The sequence below is a fragment of the Berghia stephanieae genome, chromosome 6, assembly GCF_034508935.2.
Source record: "Berghia stephanieae isolate SIO BIC M18660-M18661 chromosome 6, UCSD_Bste_1.3, whole genome shotgun sequence".
Lineage (NCBI taxonomy): Eukaryota > Metazoa > Mollusca > Gastropoda > Nudibranchia > Aeolidiidae > Berghia > Berghia stephanieae.
This window is the reverse complement of record NC_088365.1, coordinates 14959006-14979112: the sequence shown is the minus strand read 5'-3', so window position 1 is coordinate 14979112 and position 20107 is coordinate 14959006. Positions and strand designations below refer to the sequence as shown.

Sequence of the window (20107 nt, the reverse complement as noted above, 5' to 3'; positions counted from 1 at the left end):
AACATCGGGGAAAGAGATGAAATATGGGGTCTTATCGTAAAACAGCCATGTTGTCATGCAGTTTAATATAATTTGTAAAAATAAAATAATATTAATGTTATTGTTATTATGTGTAGTAAAATATCGCAACTCTATACTATTTGGGAAGAGCATTGATCAGGTGCTTGGTTGTGAAAGTTTTGCCATCTTGAAAACCTTACAGTGAGAATGTGTCAAAATGGATGCATATTTACGGAAAATAATAAGCTTTTTGCAGCTTTCTGGTCTTGTATGACAATCAGCTTCCAACCTGTAGATCTCTGCTTTTGAGCCCTGCGCTGGGCATTGGAAAAGGCTGTCTACTAACATTTTCTCACAATACTTGGGTGTAAAAGTAAAATAAGTACCTGGCTGATACTTACTTACTTATCCAAGTCTTGTGCCATGACGTAGAAGTTAGACGTCTTTTGCTGATAAAAGTATTGTTTATGTCTGAAAAAATATTGAAATAACATCTTTCAGTGGTTTGATGACCTTTTTGTCTGAGCATCTTGATCCAAAGAACTTCCACTTCAATTCGAGGTGGTCTGACACTATTATGGTCAAAGGGTGGGGATGATGGAAATCAATTTTTAAGGGAAAGGAGAAGGAAGGGTTGGACATTTAGAACATTTGCGAATTTAGGAAAATGAAATTTACAATAGCCAGGCTCGCCTCCATGTTTGCTCTCTTTAATTTGATGTATTCTTGTTGTGGGATTTCTTTGCATTCTATCCCGAAGTGATTATATAGTATTTTATTATTATATTATTATATTATTATTATTATTATTATTATTATTATTATTATTATTATTATTATTATTATATTATTATTATATTATTATTATTATTATTATTATTATTATTATTATTATTATTATTATTATTATTATTATTATTATTATTATTATTATTATTATTATTATTATTATCATCATATTATTATTATTATTATTATTATTATTATTATTATTATCATATTATTATTATTATTATTATTATTATTATTATTATTATTATTATTATTATTATTATTATTATTATTAATAATAATAGTCCAATACAACTTTGATCATGGTTTTTCATTTTATGTTTGTATATTCATGACAATCCTTATACAAAACCCATGTACCACTTTCCATTATGTTCTTCTGCTGACCCGTTGGGTCCTTATGAGCTTTCCTATATATGTCATGTGTTTTCAACCCTGAGCCTAGAAAATAATTTTTTTTTTTAAACCAGCATTTTATTTTTTAGTGAATAATAAAAAGGAATATATTCCAAAATGTCATTTCATGTAGGAGCTCACACATTTGTAACAAACTGTAGAACTGTATCCAAGTGATGAGATTGAAGCAAACTCTTACTCAAATGAACACATAATATTATAATATAACAGATGACCGACATATCAATATGTTGTGAACATGACCCCTTTGTAGATTTCATTTCAATGTTTTGATAAATAACAATGGGAAATTGGATGTATGCTTCAATTTAATATACCAAAACAGATAAACTGGACATTTCGGGTTTCCCCTTTATCAACAAAACAGGATGAATGAAACACTACAGACGAATGAGATAATTTGGTAGTGGCGTTGTTTTCGTATATTAAAGTGAAGCTTACATTCAATTTCACATTGTTATTTATTTCTTTGAACTTCGAGCAGCAACATTTATATTTCAATGTTTTATATCACTGCATTCTGATTTCTGTCTTTTTGTCAGTCACATATTGATATGGAGAGAATCCCTTTAAACACTTGATGGCTGAATCATTAAAGATTTATTCTAGCTATTGTTTTAGGGGATTTTTGTTTTCTTCTTCTGGTGAAAACATATTTTAACTTGGTTAGAAGTCAAATGGAGAGAAAATTTACATTTCCATCAATTTAACTCTTTCAGTACTGATGCTATATTCGCAGTTCCGTCACAAAATAGCTGACACCTGATTGAGGCAGCATGAGAATGACAAGCTAAGAGAAAGCAACATTCGAATTTTGGCGCAAAATCTCAATTAAAATACCCCCCCCCCCCTCAAATTGAATGTTCTGATGAAAGAAGTGATACCATTGATTCAATTTATAGTACTTTTGTAGAACGTAGGATTGAATTACATTATTGTTTTCTCCTTTGAAGACCGGCCACACTGTGCAGCCATTAGCCAGTAGAACAGATTCTGCTCTGGCTGCACGGTGCAGTCAATGGCGCTGAAAGAGTTAAAGAGGATTTTTGTACCATGAAACATAACTTTAATCCACATTATCCATTATTTTTTTTGTTACCCCAACCTTAACCAACCTCAACCCTCCCTATTGTAATCCTCCTTATTTAGCCACCCCAGACATGACCAGTGTCTACGAGTGTTTTCAGTTTGAGGTACACACTAAACGTTATATGCCGACTGCGCACTTTAGCCAAAATTAAAGTTTACACCATTCATAATTGCTTACCATCGCTCATAATTGCATTGTTACTTTATACTTGGGGTTTTAAGGTTTTGATTTTGAAACACACCATCAAGTACAATTACAAGAGATAATTTGCACATTTGAGGCGTCACCATTGAAGCCTATTTTTAAAGTATTCAATGATTTTCTGTCTTAGCATTCATTTATTTCAACTAATCTTCTAATTTAATGATTTGTTGATTTATTCATATGATTATTCTATCATGACCAATTTTTGTCATTTATTTTTTCTACATGTTTTAATCAATTTAAATTTATTTATTTATTATTCATTTATTTATATATTAATTTACTTTTTTACTCATTCAGTCATCCATATATTCAATTATTAGTTCATGTTCGACTGAAATATCACACCCGCCAGGCACTACATGCTATTAGCTTTATCCTCATGGCTAGGTCTATGCAATATTACAGAAAAGTCCATTTTTGCTTTATCTTTCTTTGTTTATATTTTTGTTTGTCGAGTTAGCTGATTTTGTTTTGTTTTTTGTTGTTTTTTTTTTCTGTTTATTTTTGTTTGTTTTTTTTTACTCTTTTTATTTACATGTTTTTTGTTTTGTTTTTTCTTAAACTTCTTATTTTTTTCTTTTTAAGATTTTGTTTTCTTAGGTTCATTATTTACCTATGCTTATACAAACCACCTGACTTTAATTATCTCACCATCCACATTTTATTTTTATTAAGCACATTAAAGCCCATGGCAAATTCCTTTATTTTTGCACAATATCCCACCACTTCTTCAATTTCAATAAGTTTACAACGTCCTATCAGAAAAGAAATTATTTCTACATTTCCATACTGTCTTATCAGACATGCATTCATATTGGCACTTTCTTTGGTAACTTTGGATATACCTACACGTAAACAGCAATAATCAATCTGAGTTAGTCTGTATGAATAAAAAGAACCTGACGTTTTGATAATATGTTTCATACTATCGTGAAAACTTTATTTGGCATCCTTAAATTTAAGTTAATTTACAGCGGATACATATATGAAACGTTCTAACCTGTATCTGTTTATAGTATTGATGTTATGCTTTTAGCTAAAATGCTCACAACACCACCTGCAGGATACAGCATACCAATAAACAAAACTGCGTGTACCCTTTAACGTTTATAATTTGATTGATATAATTAACTCAGAAATTATCACTAACAGACTGTCAGAAAATAATAACAAAGAGCTGAATGACATCAACTTCGTTCCTCCTGTTGTAAAACTTTGATTGGACTCATGATTTCACCAATTTATGAAGTAGATATATTCATCCACAATTTTTGTACATCTTCTCCAGTTTGTTCTCATTAGATAATATAATCATCTAGCGTTTTAAAAATTATTATCATGAATTTTTCCCATAAGATCATACCCATATTATATACAAATGGGTACATAACTTGTCAAAAGGCATGATTTCATTGGATATTTAAGAATATAGGGTAATATTACAACGCAACTCATAAATAACTAAATCTGATCCAGCACAAAGTCAAATCTAAAGGCCCCCATAGACGTTATGTTTTGTACCGGTGACGGAGCTCGTCTAGGTTGATGTGACCCAATCCATGTGTCTGTTGCACAGGATTTTTGCCCACACAGATATGCAGTATTACAAACCAACCGTCACCGGTCGCAGTCACTGTCTCTCTATTCTATTTTTCGTCGTGCTCACAATAGTGATTACTTCTCACTAAATTATATCAGACTATTGAAGGAACGAAACTGACGTCACTCAACTCTTTGTTATTGTATTAAAGCAGCCATTTTGGTAATTTCTCATAATTTTTTTTCTTTTTTTATCTCTTCCAACAACAGCAGCGTCCCAGAAGAAGGCACAGCTCATCTCATCATCATCTTCCACCAAAAAGCCCCTCTCCTCTTCTTCCTCAAACTCCTCCCGCAGTCGGGGTGTCCCCTCCCTCCCATCCTCAATTCTTCTTCCCTCGATTGAGTCTCCTACCGCCATGAACCACTTGTTTGTGGGTAAAAACAAGCCACCGTCTGCTTCAGCCAAAAATCGGCTCATAACGCAGGGTCCCCGTATTTCCCAGCATGCATCTCATCACAACACATCCTCTATCTTGTCCAAGCAGCTCCAGGCAGTTGCTAATGCCCAGGCTGTCTCCAAGAGTCAACGCATGAGGTCATCTCGGTCAAATAACAAACAGGGAGACCAAACACCAAAGAGTACAAACGCAGGGATGGCATCATCAGAAAAGAATGCAAACAATTTTTCATCACCATCAAACACAAGCAATGAAGGGGGTCCTTCAGATAAAGACTCTTCAGAAAATAAGATTGCCAACAATGATCTTTGCGATTCCCATGACAAAAAGACATCAGTTGATGTGACCCCTAATCTTATCGAAGACACTGATAATTCATCAGAGGTTGATAAATTTACACCTGCCCCAACAGTGACTATAGAAAATGTTTCTGAGTCATGGTCCTCAGAGGTAACCCATACTGAGAATGCATACAGTGCTGACTCTTTAGATCCTGGGAATATCAGTGACAAAAGTGTGCAAACCTCCTTTGAGGTAGCAGACCATTTTGATGAAGTGGATCACGACATCAGACAAGAAGATTCGTGGAGTATATCACGTGACTGTCCTTCACTTCCAACAGATCAATGTGACATATCAGAAGGAATTACATCACCTAGTAGTGATAACAATCGAGACCTGCCACTACAAACTACACACATACATAAAGTGCCTTATACAGATGATGATAATTCACCATTATCACCTGAATGTGTTGTATCCACACCTTCTTCCATACCGACAAGTAACAATACAAACAATGACATATTCAGTCCCCAATCCACTTATAAAACACCTGGATTTACAGAATCAACAACTGAACATAACATTCCTTTCCAAACAGCCAACCCGACTTTCATCAATGCACAGGATGGTCCACACACTGTAACTTCCAATCAGCCATCCATCCTGAATCCACAGGACCACTTACCGGAAGATTCAGGTATAGATAGTTCTTCCACTGCCTCCCCTTCCACCACCCCCAAGAGACGACCAAAGCCCAATGACAGATCTGCAAGTCTGGATGATGGAATTGACGCAAATCAAAGCATCAATCTCCAAAGTGACAATTTCAAGAAAGACATTGTTTTGTCCGTTTCCACAACTCCTCTATCCAACCAGTGTGAAATCTCACAATCCGACAAAGATTCGGGAAATGTTGATGTGTCTACCTCAAAGACAAGTATGGATATAGCCCAAGATAACACTGCCATTACCGTTATGAATGATTCTGAGAGAACAGAATACCGTAAATCCTGTGAGAAAATAGAGATTGACACGTCACAAGACAATTCTACAGAGACAGCTGTAATCACTGATTCGTCCTTAACTGTTCAATCCCTTTCCATTGATTCTGATATATCAAATCCCAAAGACCAATGCCAACATTCTGATCCCTCATCTCCTATGACTCCAGAGCCCATATTATTGTCAAATATAGTAATAGCCACTTCACCACAGAGAAAATTTTTCCAGCGTTCTGTATCATGTTCTGTGTCTTCCCCAGGGCTAATAGACACTGTACCTATACCAGAAAATTTGACTGGATCTGGAATGATTCCAAGACAAAAGCATCATTCTCATCACACCAAACAGCCCGCCACTCAGGCAAGCATAAGCTCAAATAAACATACAGAGAAATTATCAGATGGCATACAAAGAAAGGACAGTGAAGGCAACAACTTTATCTCTAAAACAATTGACCCAACGAATTCCAAATCAACCTCTATAAAATCTGGAGATTCCTCAGCTTACAATAGACGATTGTCGACTCCAGCCTCGTTCCACTCGACCAATGAATCAAGCAAGAAGCCGTTCAACCCCTTTCCTGTCAAACTGTTTAATGCAAACAGGGCTAAGACAGGTCTCAAGCTTGGACTGTACTCTGCCACAACACTAGAACAGCTCAAAGGCCTCAAGCCTAGGACCACCTCCACCTGATGGAAATATTCGTTTCTTGTATCCGATTTCTGTCGCACTCTTGATAAAACATCTTTTCACATTTTGGCCAGAAAACTGTTACATCATATATAACGATCAATTAAAATGACCCCGACTAATCAAATATTCTTAAGAGCGAGACTTCTTTAGAAACCTAGGATTTCAGAGTTGTGGATAAGTTGGAGATCAAGTTAATCAACATATGAAATAAGTTTTCAGGCCAAATATAAAAATGTGCTTTGTCAGTGTGCAGCAATCTTGTCATTGCAATGATTTCTTGGGTAATGGGTTTGTTTTTCTTTTCTGGCAACTATCCGTTATACTTTATTGTTATGCAGTTAAATCAGGTTAATTTCACCTCATTCTTTTCCTTAGTATTGACTTAGTATTTCAAGGTTTAAGAAATGTTGGTAACTGTGGGATGAATTCATAATTGTCAATTGGAGTTTCATAAAATTTTGCCAAAAGCAAATTTGTAACGGAGCCAAAATTATAAAATGGACCGGGCCAAACCACCTTCACATACATTATACTTTCTCATTGTTTAATTATTAGTTGTGACTGCTGAAAATAGAAATATAAAACATATCTCATGGGAGAGAACATTGACCGTATTAGTATGATCAGCAATCGGGTCCAAAAAGTTTAAGATACATCACACGAGTTTCAAAGACGGTTAAATTTGCCAATCCTGCTTCTTACCTTGAAGTGTGGCATCTACAACACCAAGTTCACAACTTGATTGAAACGCTATGACGATAGCAAAACCAACATTCCCTTTTGAGACGATTTATGCTTCTAAGTGTTATTTTCTTAATGGTATCCATAGCATTATAGGTTGTTCACGATCAACTTGCTTGTATTGCACAAGATCTCTGATGCATGCAGGAATATTGAAATCCCCATTTTTATTATTAAAATTTTACTTAACATTAGTAAAAGCACCGGACATGTGAGTGTGGGCTTAGAATAGAGGTTGGGGGCAAAATGGCAGCACATTCTAATGGTTAAACTACAACATTATATTCTCTCATCAATCATTTTTTTTAAATTGTCCAATCTATTGAACCATTATGGTACCACTCAGCAGTTATGTCAATGAACAATTTTCAACTTTCTGCAAGCTTCAGACAGTTACTTCAACTAGCACCAGTGGGCAATGCCTTGGTATCTCACAGATGCAGAGTGGTTGCCTTTAGATAAGCCATGGACTGTAGTTGATAGGCCATCACACAATATCTCTTACTGGTGTGGAATCCAGGAATCTTCGCTCCTGGTTCAGAGGAGTGGATAAGGCATTGCACTAAAATTGGAGGACCCAGGTTTGTGACCTGTTGTCAGCTTCTCATATGTTCTTGAACAAGAAACAAAACCTTGTTTATCTGCTTTGTGGTGCTGCACCGCAGCTTATGCCTGATTATCTCAGTTCAGTTTTCAAGATAGACTTTTTTTTTTTAATCGTAGTCTTTTCTCCTTTTTTTTTTTTTTTTTTTGGGGGGGGGGGGGTGAAAACCATTTACTGGAACATACGCCTAAATAAAAATCGGGGTTTTTTTTTCAGTGCATAGACATAAAGCTACTCAGAATAAAATGGATGGATAGAATAAAAAATGAAGAAGTATGGAAAAGAACACAGCAGAAACCAGTGGGAGAGGAAATAGGAAGAAGACGATGGAGGTGGATTGGACACACGCTTAGAAAGAATGACTCCACTATAACAAAGAAAGTATTGGACTGGAACCTTCAGGGCAGAAGATCAAGGGGAAGGCCACGAGGAACATGGATAAGAATTAAAGAAGCTGATATACAGAGAAGTGGTAATGAGATAAAAATGGAATGGGATAAAAAAAAAAGTTAGCTCAGGATAGAGAAGGATGGAAACTGTTTGTCTGTGGCCTATACCCTGACCCAGGGTGAAAAAGGCAATGATGATGATGATGATAGACATAAATGTCAAAAGTAACCGTCATTCTGCACAAACCCTATGAAATAATAATGTGATTGTAATTATCAAAGGTGGGAAATGAAAATGATATCTGTTTCAGAGTAAAAGACATCATACAGCATTTTCATTCTTATTAGCCACCCTGAGAGGTGATCACTTATCACGACTGTCGATCCAACAGACTAAATTCATTAACGTAACTCATGGAATGTGTGCCCATTGCAACTAATTCCTATTATTTTGCCTGTCAAACCTCTAAGAATTTTACTGAAGCCCACCCCATCAATCTCACTGTCTGATTACTAAGTCAATATACACAAAACATTAATGTCGCTGAATTCCATTTGAGCAATCAACATTTGAATGAGAAGACATTTTACTAATGAAGCCAAATATTTGTACATATGAATTTTTGTTTTTTTTTAACTTTTTTTTTTTCTATACGGGAAGGGATTGGATTGTATAAATAAGTCTAGTGGAAGATCAAGCAATAACATGGCGAATTGAAATCTTTGCAACAAGTTGTACAACTAAATTTGTAAAACCTGTAGGCTCTTACCTTTTTTCTTTGTTGATGAAAAATGAAAATTCAACAAAACCTAGTTTGGACAAATACGCAATTCTGTCTTGCTATGACATCTTGCGTTTCTTTAATACTTTGTGTGGCTATGTGGTCTAAGGGTATGGCATTCACCTTTGAACCGGTTCAAGTCCTGCTCTGAACGGCACATAGTTGAGTCCTTGGAAAAGGCTTTTAACTCAAACTCTCTCACTGTCCTCATGTGTAAAATAAGTCCCTGGCTGTTAACATTGTCTCTGTCAGGGAAAAATTGTAATATCGTCCAATAAGCATTAGGTCTCATCCGACATGTTAAGAGTTGCTATTGACTTAGAGACCCCCTGTAAACTGCTTTGAGCATGCTTAGTAGATATTGGGCTATTTAAATGCTCAACTTTTTCTTTATTCCACCATGTTGCCCTATTCATTTGCATTTTAATTTAGAGTGATTTGTTAGGAATAGGTTGTCATTGTTTGCATAATAAGATTAAGAGTGGTTAGGTACGAATAGATTGGATTTCTTTGCACTCAAATTAGAGTTTAGTTAGGTATATATTGATTGTTTGCATTTTAATTAGAGAATTTAGTTAGAAATAGATTAGAATTTGTATTTTAATTAGATTGTTTAACTGGGAAAAGAGAATTTAGTTAGAAATAGATTAGAATTTGTATTTTAATTAGATTGTTTAACTGGGAAAATATTGGCATTTGTTTGCAATTAAATGGTGTTAAGTTTGAAATACAGCTTGTTGCAAATATTTATTTTCCTAGTACTAGTAGACGTCTTGTATAAAATGTAAATATGGCTATGGATGAAGATTATGTTGGAATGTTGTACTCCATTGTTATTATTGAGATTTGTGATTCTAGTCTTGTGTAAATAAACATGACAAAAGAGCCAATACTCGTTTTAATTTATGTTTATTTTATACATGCATGTGTAATGTATGTCCCAACATCATGGCAGTACTTTTAAAAGTACAGTATACAGTTCATAAAGGTAAGAAAACAACTCGGATACCTAATCCACTTTTATCAGCTATCCTTTTCCAGGTCACTGTCAGTCTTTGACTTGAAATGGGATTACTTGGTTTTGTCCTTACCCTGGCTAGAGTCCTTAGCTGAGAGGGAAACAGTCAAATGTATATGTTTTGTTTTCAAGGGTTTTACAGCTCTTGCACTACATTTAGGTCATTTCAGCGCCAGTAAAAGTTTAAAAGAAAGCACACGAGAAAAAGTAAGACAAAGGGGAATGGTATAAATAGGGAACAAATGTAGATTCCAAGAGCATGTTATCAGTTTACTTAGTCTGAGATCACCTAAAAAGTCTCATCCTGACACAAGCGCAGGTCCCTACTAAGAACGAATATGTGCACAACAGAAAGATGATTTACAAGACAAACAAATACCTTCTCACAAAACTAAAACTAGACATTTGACTGTTTCCCTCTCAGTAAAGGAATCCAGCAAGAGGAAAGACAAAACCAAGTAACCTCATTCCAAGAAAAAGACAAAGAGCAATTGGAAAACGGATAGGAGAATAGAAGACACAGTAAGCAAGGTCCCTACCCAGAATCAAATGTATAAAATTTATTTCAGGAAAGGATTTTTTTGTGAATGAGGCAATCATAAATTAAATATGAAAATTTGACACAACCTTACTCAATGCCATTCAAGTCGGATTTTTTTTTACCCAGTCCAGACCCCAAGAATATGGAAATATGAGAAAAATAATAATAATAAAGATTTTTAAAAAACTTCATTGTTTTAGAAAGAACTTTTCATTGAGACTAGTATTAATAATAGAGTACAAACGTATTTCTTGCTCCCTATCACTATGGAGGAAAGAAACTATGAATATGAACCCAGCATTCACACCAATGGTTTATGAATTTTATTTTTAAATTTTGAGAAAATGCTTTTAGAGAGGGGATGAGGGATGGTAAGGATGGGGAGAAGCAATGACGTAAACACATATACTTGTATAGTATATAAAGACTGGTCATGGCCAGGATAATCGCAAGTAATCTCATTCCAAAACAAAGACAGAAAGCACCTCGTAAAACAGATATAGGAGACAGAAGACAGTGTGCCCTCCTGCCCACCATGGGAGGTCTGGAACCCCGCCCAGACTGAAAACATTGCTTCTTGGGGGGGAAAGGAAGGAAAGACCCACCCTAAAATACAAGTTGATAAGCTGACTGAAAACATTGTTTTTAAGGGTTTTCCGGCGCTTGCAACACATTAAGGTCATATCAGCGCCAGTAAAAAGGAAGAAAATGGGAAAGTAAAAAGTTCTAGAATTACAATTAAAGCACCCAAGAAAAGGTAAAACAAAGGGGAATTGGTTCAAATAGGATACAGAAGTAGATTCCAAGAGCACACTATCAAAATACTTAGTTTGAGATCATCTTAAAATCTCATCCAGACACAAGCGCTGGTCCCGACTAAGAGGAATACACTCAAATGTTTACAAATCATATAATATGTAAACAAAATATAATATAGTGCATAACAGAGATGATTTACAAGGAAAAAAAATATAATCTCTCAAAACTATACATTTGACTGTTTCCCTCTCATCTCAGCCAGGGTATCCTGCCAGGGTCCCCGGACAAAATCAAGTAATCTCATTCCAAGACAAGGACAGAAAGAAAGTTGGAAAATAGATATAGAGGGTTAGAAGACACAGTAAGTACCTCCCTGCCCACTATAGGAGGTCTGGAACTCCGCCCAGATTGAAAACATTGCTTCCTGGTGGGGAAAGGAAGGTTTACATTCATGACAAAGATCGATGCGGTTTGGTAGGGGTGGACACAGGCAGGCCTACTGTGATGGAACAGTGGGTCAGCTCCCCACCTTCCCTCAACTTCAAACCTTTCTAATATAAAAAAAAAATATAGCAAATAAAAATAATCTCATGAGAATCTTTTTAAAAAAATTTTAATGTAAAATAGAAGTAGGTGGTAAAACTTTCATCTCAAATGGCCAATTTTTTGTTATGTCCCTTAGATATCGACTTAATTAACTTTACAAGTTTAGAATTCCAGTCAATTGAAATTTTTACATAGAATTCATGACAGGTTAACTTATAAGCCAAAAACAATTTGATAAAACTAGAAAGTTGCGCCTCAAAATGATGTTCCTTTATAAAAGTAAAAGACCGATTTACACAACCCAAGTCTACTTCAAATTATTCTCACTGATATTTTGTCATCAATAAATCCATTCAAAATTGAAGGAAAGTCTTGTGATTTTTTTCCCTTGAAATCTTATAAAGACTTTACACCACTTTTGATAAAATATGGTCGTTTCAATAAATATGACAAAACAGAAAATTTGGTGTTCTTTTATTTTCTGTATAATATTCCATACACAGACTGAATTTTCTTTTCAAAGCACCACTAAAGAAGTAATTACAGGCCACATAAAATCCTGTAATATTCCAAGAACCTTTAAATCCACATGGAAATAAAAAGTTTTAAAAAAAAAAACAATCAAACCAACAAAACAAACAATTGTGTTCATTCCTTTTGCTATGAAAATAGGTAGAAAATAAAGCATAATGATTAATTTTAAGCTTCAATTTGATTGACAAATGATATGGTTTTTTCCTTTCATCAAAAAAATAACAATGAATTAGACGAAGAAGTACTTGAAATGAACAAAGACTTAACATTCATCTTAAGTATATCAAATCTAATTCATTGTCAATTCTATGGATAAAGGTGAAAGGCAAGTCCACAACAAGTATGTCAATTAAATAGGATCTTATATTCAACTTCCTCATTGTTTATACTTGATCAAACTTTTAGCAGAAACATTTGCAACAAACATAACCTAATATAATATCTTCCCCTATTTACAAAACAACTGGGGGCCGCTGCTCCACTTTCACAAAATACAAGTCTGGAAAATAGATGGCAGTCTAGAAGGTGGTGAGCAATACAGCCTGACAGTTTTGGTGAATAAACACAATATATGTCGAGGTCAAGAATCTGCGAGGTCTCTCTGTTCAAAGTATCGAGACACAAGACAGATGATCAAATTCAATTCCTGGAGACTCGGGTCATCTGTGCTTTCCTAAGGGAGAAATAGGGGGGGGGGGGGCATTTGTGTAAGAAGAAAGGAGAATAACATCAAAATTTGTATGGATGGAATCAATCAAAGCATGTCAAGTTATTTTGGAAAAAATGGTTGTTGCAAAAACATTTCTAAGTAACCACAATAAATATTGGCAAGCAGGAAGAACACATTTTTATTGGAAAGGTAAATGTACTTCTAAAACCCTCCATAGAGTCTAATATAAGATAAAAGCTTAGTTATTATCTGTCACCAATCGTCTCTAGACCCGATTAAAGACTTCATTCAATCAATATATCAACAGCATTCTTACCAAGGATGCCCTTATGTTTGAACAGAGTCGAGACAATCGTCGTAGCCATGAACACATTTCCGGAGTCAGAGGTTTTTGGAGATTGGCAAGAAGGGCATACAGCCATCGACCCTGGAAATTTGAGAGAATTTCAAATAATATCATTATAACGGTTATTACCACATTCCAATTATTCACATTTCATAATCATTATCAAAATCAGATATGAACTCATATTCAGCTGCTACGAACTGCTTGCCTAATGATAATAATCATTTGTTATTAAGTTATTGATCTGATACTCTGCATCTGATCATTTGTAATGGTAATGGTCCTTATCACTGAGACCTAAAGAAGAGGTCTTGTGTTGAAATAGCTGACTTGGCATCCTGAAAAGGTAAAGACATCACTCATGTCATTTACTTGCCTTGTCAGAGGAAATGAAATTTGAAAATTCCCTTAGACTCTTGCAAAATTTCTTTATCTAAAATTATACTACCTTCACCATTACACAGTTTCACTTAAAATCCTATTTAGTATTTTGAGTGATTCAGTAAAAATTAATTTTGAATAAGTAGTAATAAAATTATGGAAAGCTCTACATATGCTTGCATTATCAATTTTAATCAACTGCATATGAAGGAATAAGTATGGTCAGCCTGCTACATGCAGCGATAGCCATTGGATTTTTGTTTGTTTGTTTGTTTGTTGCTTTAGGTCTCTTCCAACACAATTGAGGTTATATGAGAGACCGCTGAAACAAAAAAACAAGCAATCTAACAAAAATGGTACAAATGTAAATCAAAATCATAACCTAAAGATATCATAAGCTAAATTATAAATAACCAAGAACAAACAGGCAGAAGATTTACAGAAAAAAATAATATCCCCTGTCAAAAATACAATCACAAACCAAAGAAGCAGGATAGGCTAGTAAAGAGAAGAAGAAACGACATCACTATCGGATCGTACACCCATGCGAACATCATAGGTATATGATTCAAGGGTGATGCTCCCATCCAACCACCCACTAGCCATTGGATCAGAATATATCAAATTTAATGTCTTAAAGTAGAAACATCAAAGCAATATTCAGCAAAGCAAATATAAATTTTTGACTAAACCTATATCTACGTTTTTACAAAACATATTCATCAATAATAGACTTTAGTGTAGCTTAATGTCCATATAAGTGATGTCAATGTAAGCATACACAGGTATGTAGATTGTACCTGGTTGGACGAAAATCCTGTTGCCTCCAGCCAGTTAATGTGATATTCCAACACATTTTCTACTTGTTGCTGGGAAGGAAAATGAGTTAAAATGTAAATAAAATGAAGTTGAGCGGGGTAATGAGAATGGCATGGTTGGAGACAATTTATGCATTGAGAGAATGTCATAATTATTAAAATACAGGGTTTGTCATGTCATGTTTGTTATGTATATGTATGTAAATTTTTCACTTTTGGGGCAGTCCAAGAATGATAATTTCAAGATACAGTCGAAAGAATGTAATTCTTGTACAGAGCTAGGAGAATGTTCTATCAAGGGGCAAACATAAACAGAGAGACACCCCCTCGCCTTTCCACAATTATCCAATAGGAGTACTTTTTTAAAAAAAAAAAGGGATGTTTTAACGTATCTATTTTAATTAAGAAAAGGGAGAGGGGTAAACTCAAATATTCTTCATTGTCTATTTTTAACAATTTCAATATTATAGAAGCAGATGATTTTTGTGTTGCGAAAATGAGAGGTTTCAAACTTCATATTTTGTTCTTTAGCAAATAGAATGAGATAGTATTATGACATTGCTGAAACGTGTTGCTTTGATTTTGTGGAATTGTGGACAGCAGATTTTCGGTTTTATTAAATGGTGTTTAAAGAATAGGCATCAAAATTATGGATTACAGAATCTTAATTTTTAAAAGAATTTGATTGCTTTTAGATGGTGCCAGAAAATGTTCCTTTCAAATCTGTGCGTTTCCCAGGTAGGCACTCATATGATAATTGTCAAGAAGTTTTGAGACCAAAAAAAAAGATCTCAGATGAAAGCAAAAAATGAGCATGATTATATTTCCCTACACAAGAAATTAACATGAAAAGGAAAACAAACTTGGACCCACTCGGACATCCTAACTCAATCATCAACTTAATAAATGTAAGGTTCATTCCTGTACTCAAACCTGATTCATGTGGGCCACAATACTCAGCAGAGGAGGAGTCCCATCCTCACTGACATCTTCTCCAACAATATCCTGTGAGGCCGATGGGGTGGGTTTAGATTTTGTTTTCATACGACCAAAACACAAGCGACACCAGCTCTCAGCGTCACCAGCCAGGGGCTGAAAAAATGCACGAAATATCACAAAATTTGAAACTAAGTTATTAAACAGTTGCAAATGTATTGCAATGTCTTAAATTCAGCATGCTGTGATGGTAAATTTAAGCCTAAATCATAAACAATAGTAAAATTAATTTAAAATGCACAAAACTCAAATTTCGCGATTCTGATCAGTTTGATTTTAATTTAATCATCATTTTGCATTTGATTCACCTCAACAATAGCATATTAAGGAGAGACAAATATCAAAATGCAAAAGAATGGTGCTTTTATATACATAATTTTTAATGACCAAGACAACAGCAGGTAAGTTGAATCTAGAGATAAAGATAAGCAATGTCAGTAAAGGACTTACAAGGTCAGGTTCTGGTACTTGAATCTTTTTATTCTTGACAAGAGCTTTCCATTGAATTAACTTCTGTATGAGAGACATTTCGAAAGATCAACGAGTAAAATAATTTTGATAAAGTGCCAATAATGTGAAAAAAAAAAAAAAAGACACATCCAAATTCAATAAACTCATAGTAGAAAGGACATAACCACGCCCCATGTCTTTTAGTCTATTATCCGAAGAATCACTATTCGGCAAACAATGCCAGTGAATACAAACTACACAGGTATTATCTAAGTAAAATGCTCACCAATTCTACCCGCCAGAAAACACAGAAAAATGGTTTAACCTTAAATGTTTATAATTGGATTGAGAGAATCTAGTGAGATCTAATCACCCCAACTGGTGGTCTAAAAATAATAACAAAGGGTAATGTGACATCAAATTCATTCATTCTATTGTCAGCAAACAACCAGCTAAATTTTTATGAGCATGTTTAAGAGTGTGTCACGAAAACCAAGTTTTGATTGGTCAAAAACTAAAACAAACTGTTATGATTGTGTGCTGACAACATAATTTATTCAATTGTAGCTTTGTGAAAGCAAAAGACAAATACAGTAATACAGGGGTGGTAAGTATTACTTAGTGATAACTGAAGCATAAAACAAAATGGAGATTATTTTAATTGTTACTATTATACCTGTCTCAGTTGTGCAAATTCGGCCACTTGTAGCCGTTGCCATGCCATTGGAGCTCTGAATGATGATGGAACTGGTAAGAGACCTGATGGCTATTGAGAAGGAAAAGAAGGATTTAGTTCAACAATAAATTTTGTTGACAGTGATGGTCATTATACATAATTGCAATAATAATAAATTGAGCTTTTATAAAGCGCAATATCCACTAAATGTGCTCAAAGCGCTTTACAAGATAATGATGATTAAGAAGATGATGATACTGAAGATGATGATGGTGGTGACAACAAGACGTTGAGAAGAGAGAAACAGGGTAAGCCATTGACGAAAATAAAATCATAACTACAGACTAAGGCCACTGATATCAATCTCTCGGTCAGGAATAAAATATGCAAAGTAAATCATGTCATAACTATTATAATTCTGTGTCAACAATTTAGCAATTTAACAATTGTTCATTGGCTGGTACCCAGTAGTAGTTGTACAATTAGACACGAATACTGCTGTTCAAACAAGAACTTTTGATTGGCTTAAAATGAAAAGAACAAGCAAGCCAAGCACAGTGTATTCACAAAAAAATTCACCGAAAAACAAATTGCATCAGACAACTCATAAGTCACTCATAAAGGATTCGAAGTGGCAATACAGACTCAAGTCGGAATAGTCTCCCGTGGCTATCAGACTCAAACTTCAATGTGTGTTCGCAAACATGTGGGGGAGTGAGAGACACAGTGTGGCAGTGGGCAGAAGGTGGAACTGATAAGAAAATAGAAAAGTTCAGAAGAAATTCTGTTTTGCTCATATCAGACTGACGACTCAGCTCATAACCCCTGCTTCGGACTGTAGAAAGATTGTTGCCTGCCTAACACTAGAGTTTTAACTCTTCTTTTTAATTTCTAACTGGACTTCCAATTGATCTATGATTGTGTCTTTCCCATCAAATAAAGCGAGTTTAGACAGTTGACAGTTACTATAACTATAATTGTTATTTTGATTTGTATCAATTCTACATAATTATCAATATTCAAAATAAAAAATCTATACTGCTACAGAAGACTATTGAGACTGAGTCCAAATAATCTCTTGATTGCACATGCGCATTGAAACTTGAGTCCTAAAAGCCATGGGAGAATATTCATACTAGAGTCTGAATAACCGCAACCTAAATGATTATGCTGCATCAAATCACATCTCATACAAACTGTATTATTCATGGATAGTTCTTGCTGGCCAATTATTATTTTCTGCTCGAATTTCCAAAAGAAAACAAATATCAATCAAATCTAAGACAAAGAACCTTCAAATCAAATGCAGCCAAAACGGACATGGGTCGAGTAACATGTTGAGTTCAAACTCAAACTCACCTCAGTAACCTTTACTGTTTGTTGTTCCAAGAAAGCTCTTGTGTCAATATTAGCAACCACCACTTTGGGGCAACCTTGGGCTTCTTGCCTATGGAGGAAAGATATCTAATAACTATGATGATAATTGAATAAAAATCGCAGTAAATTTTTTTTTTTTTAATGATTTGTTGTGCTGATTGCAAAAAAAAAGTCAGATTTGAGAAAACTGGAGAAAAAAACAAAGAATAAGCATTAAGAAAACTTGAGCTTTTTAAAAGAAATGTGAGCTTTTATATGGCGCAATATCTATTTAATGTGCTCAAAGCACTTTACAAAGGGTCCTTGAACAACAGCTACATTTAACATATGCTAGAAAGAGACATGACGCCTATTTGGCTGTTAACGGCGAGGTTCTCATTTTGCACATAAGTACGGTGAGAGTGAGAGAATGTGAGTAAAGTGCCTTTTCCAAGGACTCAACTATGATGCGCCGCTCAGACCGAGGCTCGAACTCAGGACCTTCCGATCCGAAAGCGAGTATCATACCACAAGACCATTTAGCCGCACAAGGAAACAGCCAACAGACTGTTAGAATTTAATTTTACAGCAACAAAAACAAAATGCATAGGAAGAAAAACGTTTTTATCTGTTGAAAAAAGTTACCTTACTCTCCGAAGATATTCACTGCCAGACGTGGGAGGAACGTTGTCGTCGAAATCCTCATAGCCTTCTTCGACAGCAAGAACCTGTTCTCCAGGACCATCACTGTCACTATCATCCATTTTATCGTAAGTAGCTTGATTTTGTAGGATTGTCAGGAGATAATTACCAAACCCACATTAGGTTTAACTAACACAGCAGATGATACCAACTTAGCCCAATAAATCTGTACTTAAATAAGCGAAACACAATCAGTACGGCTGTTTGTATTTTTTAACTTCCGGGTTAAACTGAGTGGGCATTTAATGATGATGGAAGATCACCGATAAAGATCCGACAGGAAAAGACATCAGATTACATGGTTATCTTCCTTTAAAATGTTAATATCACCATCATTTCGAATGTTGTAGTACTGTTGTAATCATTATCTTCGTGTTACCTGACAGGAAGTCATGCACGCCCTCTCTCACATCTACACAACTTGACACAATTCTCATCATTATTGAAATGATTACACTTTCTTCCTCTCATCTTGCCCCCTCCCCCCCCCCCCATCCAACCATTGTCTTCCTCCCTTCCTTCTCTTCCCTCTTAAAATAAAAACTTATATATAGTGTTGATGTGGTGATAAATATAATATATATATATATATATATATATATATATATATATATATATATATATATATATATATATATATAATATATATAGTCAATTACAAAAGAAAGTAGTAATAATAATAATAATAATAATAATAATAATGCACATTTATATTGCGCAACCTATCCCCCTAGTTGGAGGCTCTGGGCGCATTACAAATAAAATTGTCATATCGAAAGAGAAAAATACTAACAGCCACCCTCTCCCACCACCCACTGCCTCAAACACAAGTGCAGCATTGTTTTGAACTCCTTGCAGGCTCTTGATGTTTTCTGATGTCGTACCGAAGAGTAAAGCATTACAAAAGTCCAATTTTGAGAATAGAATAGAAGTTACTAGCTGTTGGCACGCTTGTTGGGTAATAAAGTCCCTGATGGAGCTGATCTTTTTCAATTCAAATACAAGTTTTCTTTTAAGACCGAAGTCGACAGTTCGTTTTCGCTAATAGTCCAATTCTGGTTGAAACAAAGATGTGCCATATATAAATATTTGGAAACAACCCTAGTTTTCTGTTGGTGTATGATTTATTGAATTTATGTAAACTATTGAAAAGTCGTAGATACGTATTAAAAACCAGTCACTAAAAATCGATTTTGCAAAATCGACTGTCCCTCCCAGCAAAGACCAGGACAGAACCAAGTAATTTCCTTCTAAGACAAAGACGGAAAGCAGGTTGGAAAACAGATAATATAGGGGGATAGAATACACAGTA

General features: G+C 34.8%; 2 protein-coding genes across 6 annotated transcripts in view; one reads left to right on the top strand and one right to left on the bottom strand.

Annotated features, from left to right (window-relative positions):
• The window catches only part of LOC144974551 (uncharacterized), a 64415-nt gene extending 54523 nt beyond the window's left edge, over positions 1 to 9892 (top strand). For all 4 annotated transcript variants that reach the window (XM_078917520.1, XM_078917524.1, XM_078917522.1 and 1 more), the window contains one exon: positions 4316 to 9892. In XM_078917520.1, the coding sequence (XP_078773646.1) occupies positions 4316 to 6486 (2171 nt within the window). In that variant the 3' untranslated portion in view covers positions 6487 to 9892. The remainder of the gene's footprint in view (positions 1 to 4315) is intronic.
• A 2-nt stretch (positions 9893 to 9894) lies between these two features.
• LOC144974550 (gem-associated protein 2-like) lies at positions 9895 to 18993 on the bottom strand. 2 transcript variants are annotated; one of them, XR_013645761.1, is made up of 9 exons: positions 18739 to 18993; positions 18097 to 18184; positions 16738 to 16827; positions 16062 to 16124; positions 15549 to 15707; positions 14598 to 14666; positions 13387 to 13497; positions 10459 to 13073; positions 9895 to 10111 (listed from the first exon to the last, which is right to left on the bottom strand). XR_013645761.1 is itself a non-coding variant. In XM_078917519.1 (8 exons), exons 1-8 carry the CDS (start codon positions 18855 to 18857, stop codon positions 12981 to 12983), a joined length of 792 nt encoding a protein of 263 aa, XP_078773645.1. In that variant the 5' UTR covers positions 18858 to 18993; the 3' UTR covers positions 9895 to 12980. The 2 variants fall into 2 exon arrangements, 1 of the variants encoding a protein (XP_078773645.1); XM_078917519.1 differs by having other exon boundaries at positions 9895 to 13073.
• Between the last annotated feature and the right edge of the window lie 1114 nt (positions 18994 to 20107).

Excerpts from the sequence above, each read along its gene's own strand:
- LOC144974550 (XM_078917519.1), bottom strand. The coding sequence starts at position 18,857 with ATGGATGATAGTGACAGTGATGGTCCTGGAGAACAGGTTCTTGCTGTC. Across the intron at positions 13,498-14,597 it reads CAGGATTTTCGTCCAACCAG|GGTCGATGGCTGTATGCCCT; the intron begins GTACAATCTACA and ends TCAAATTTCCAG. Across the intron at positions 13,074-13,386 it reads CAAACATAAGGGCATCCTTG|GAAAGCACAGATGACCCGAG; the intron begins GTAAGAATGCTG and ends TTTCTCCCTTAG.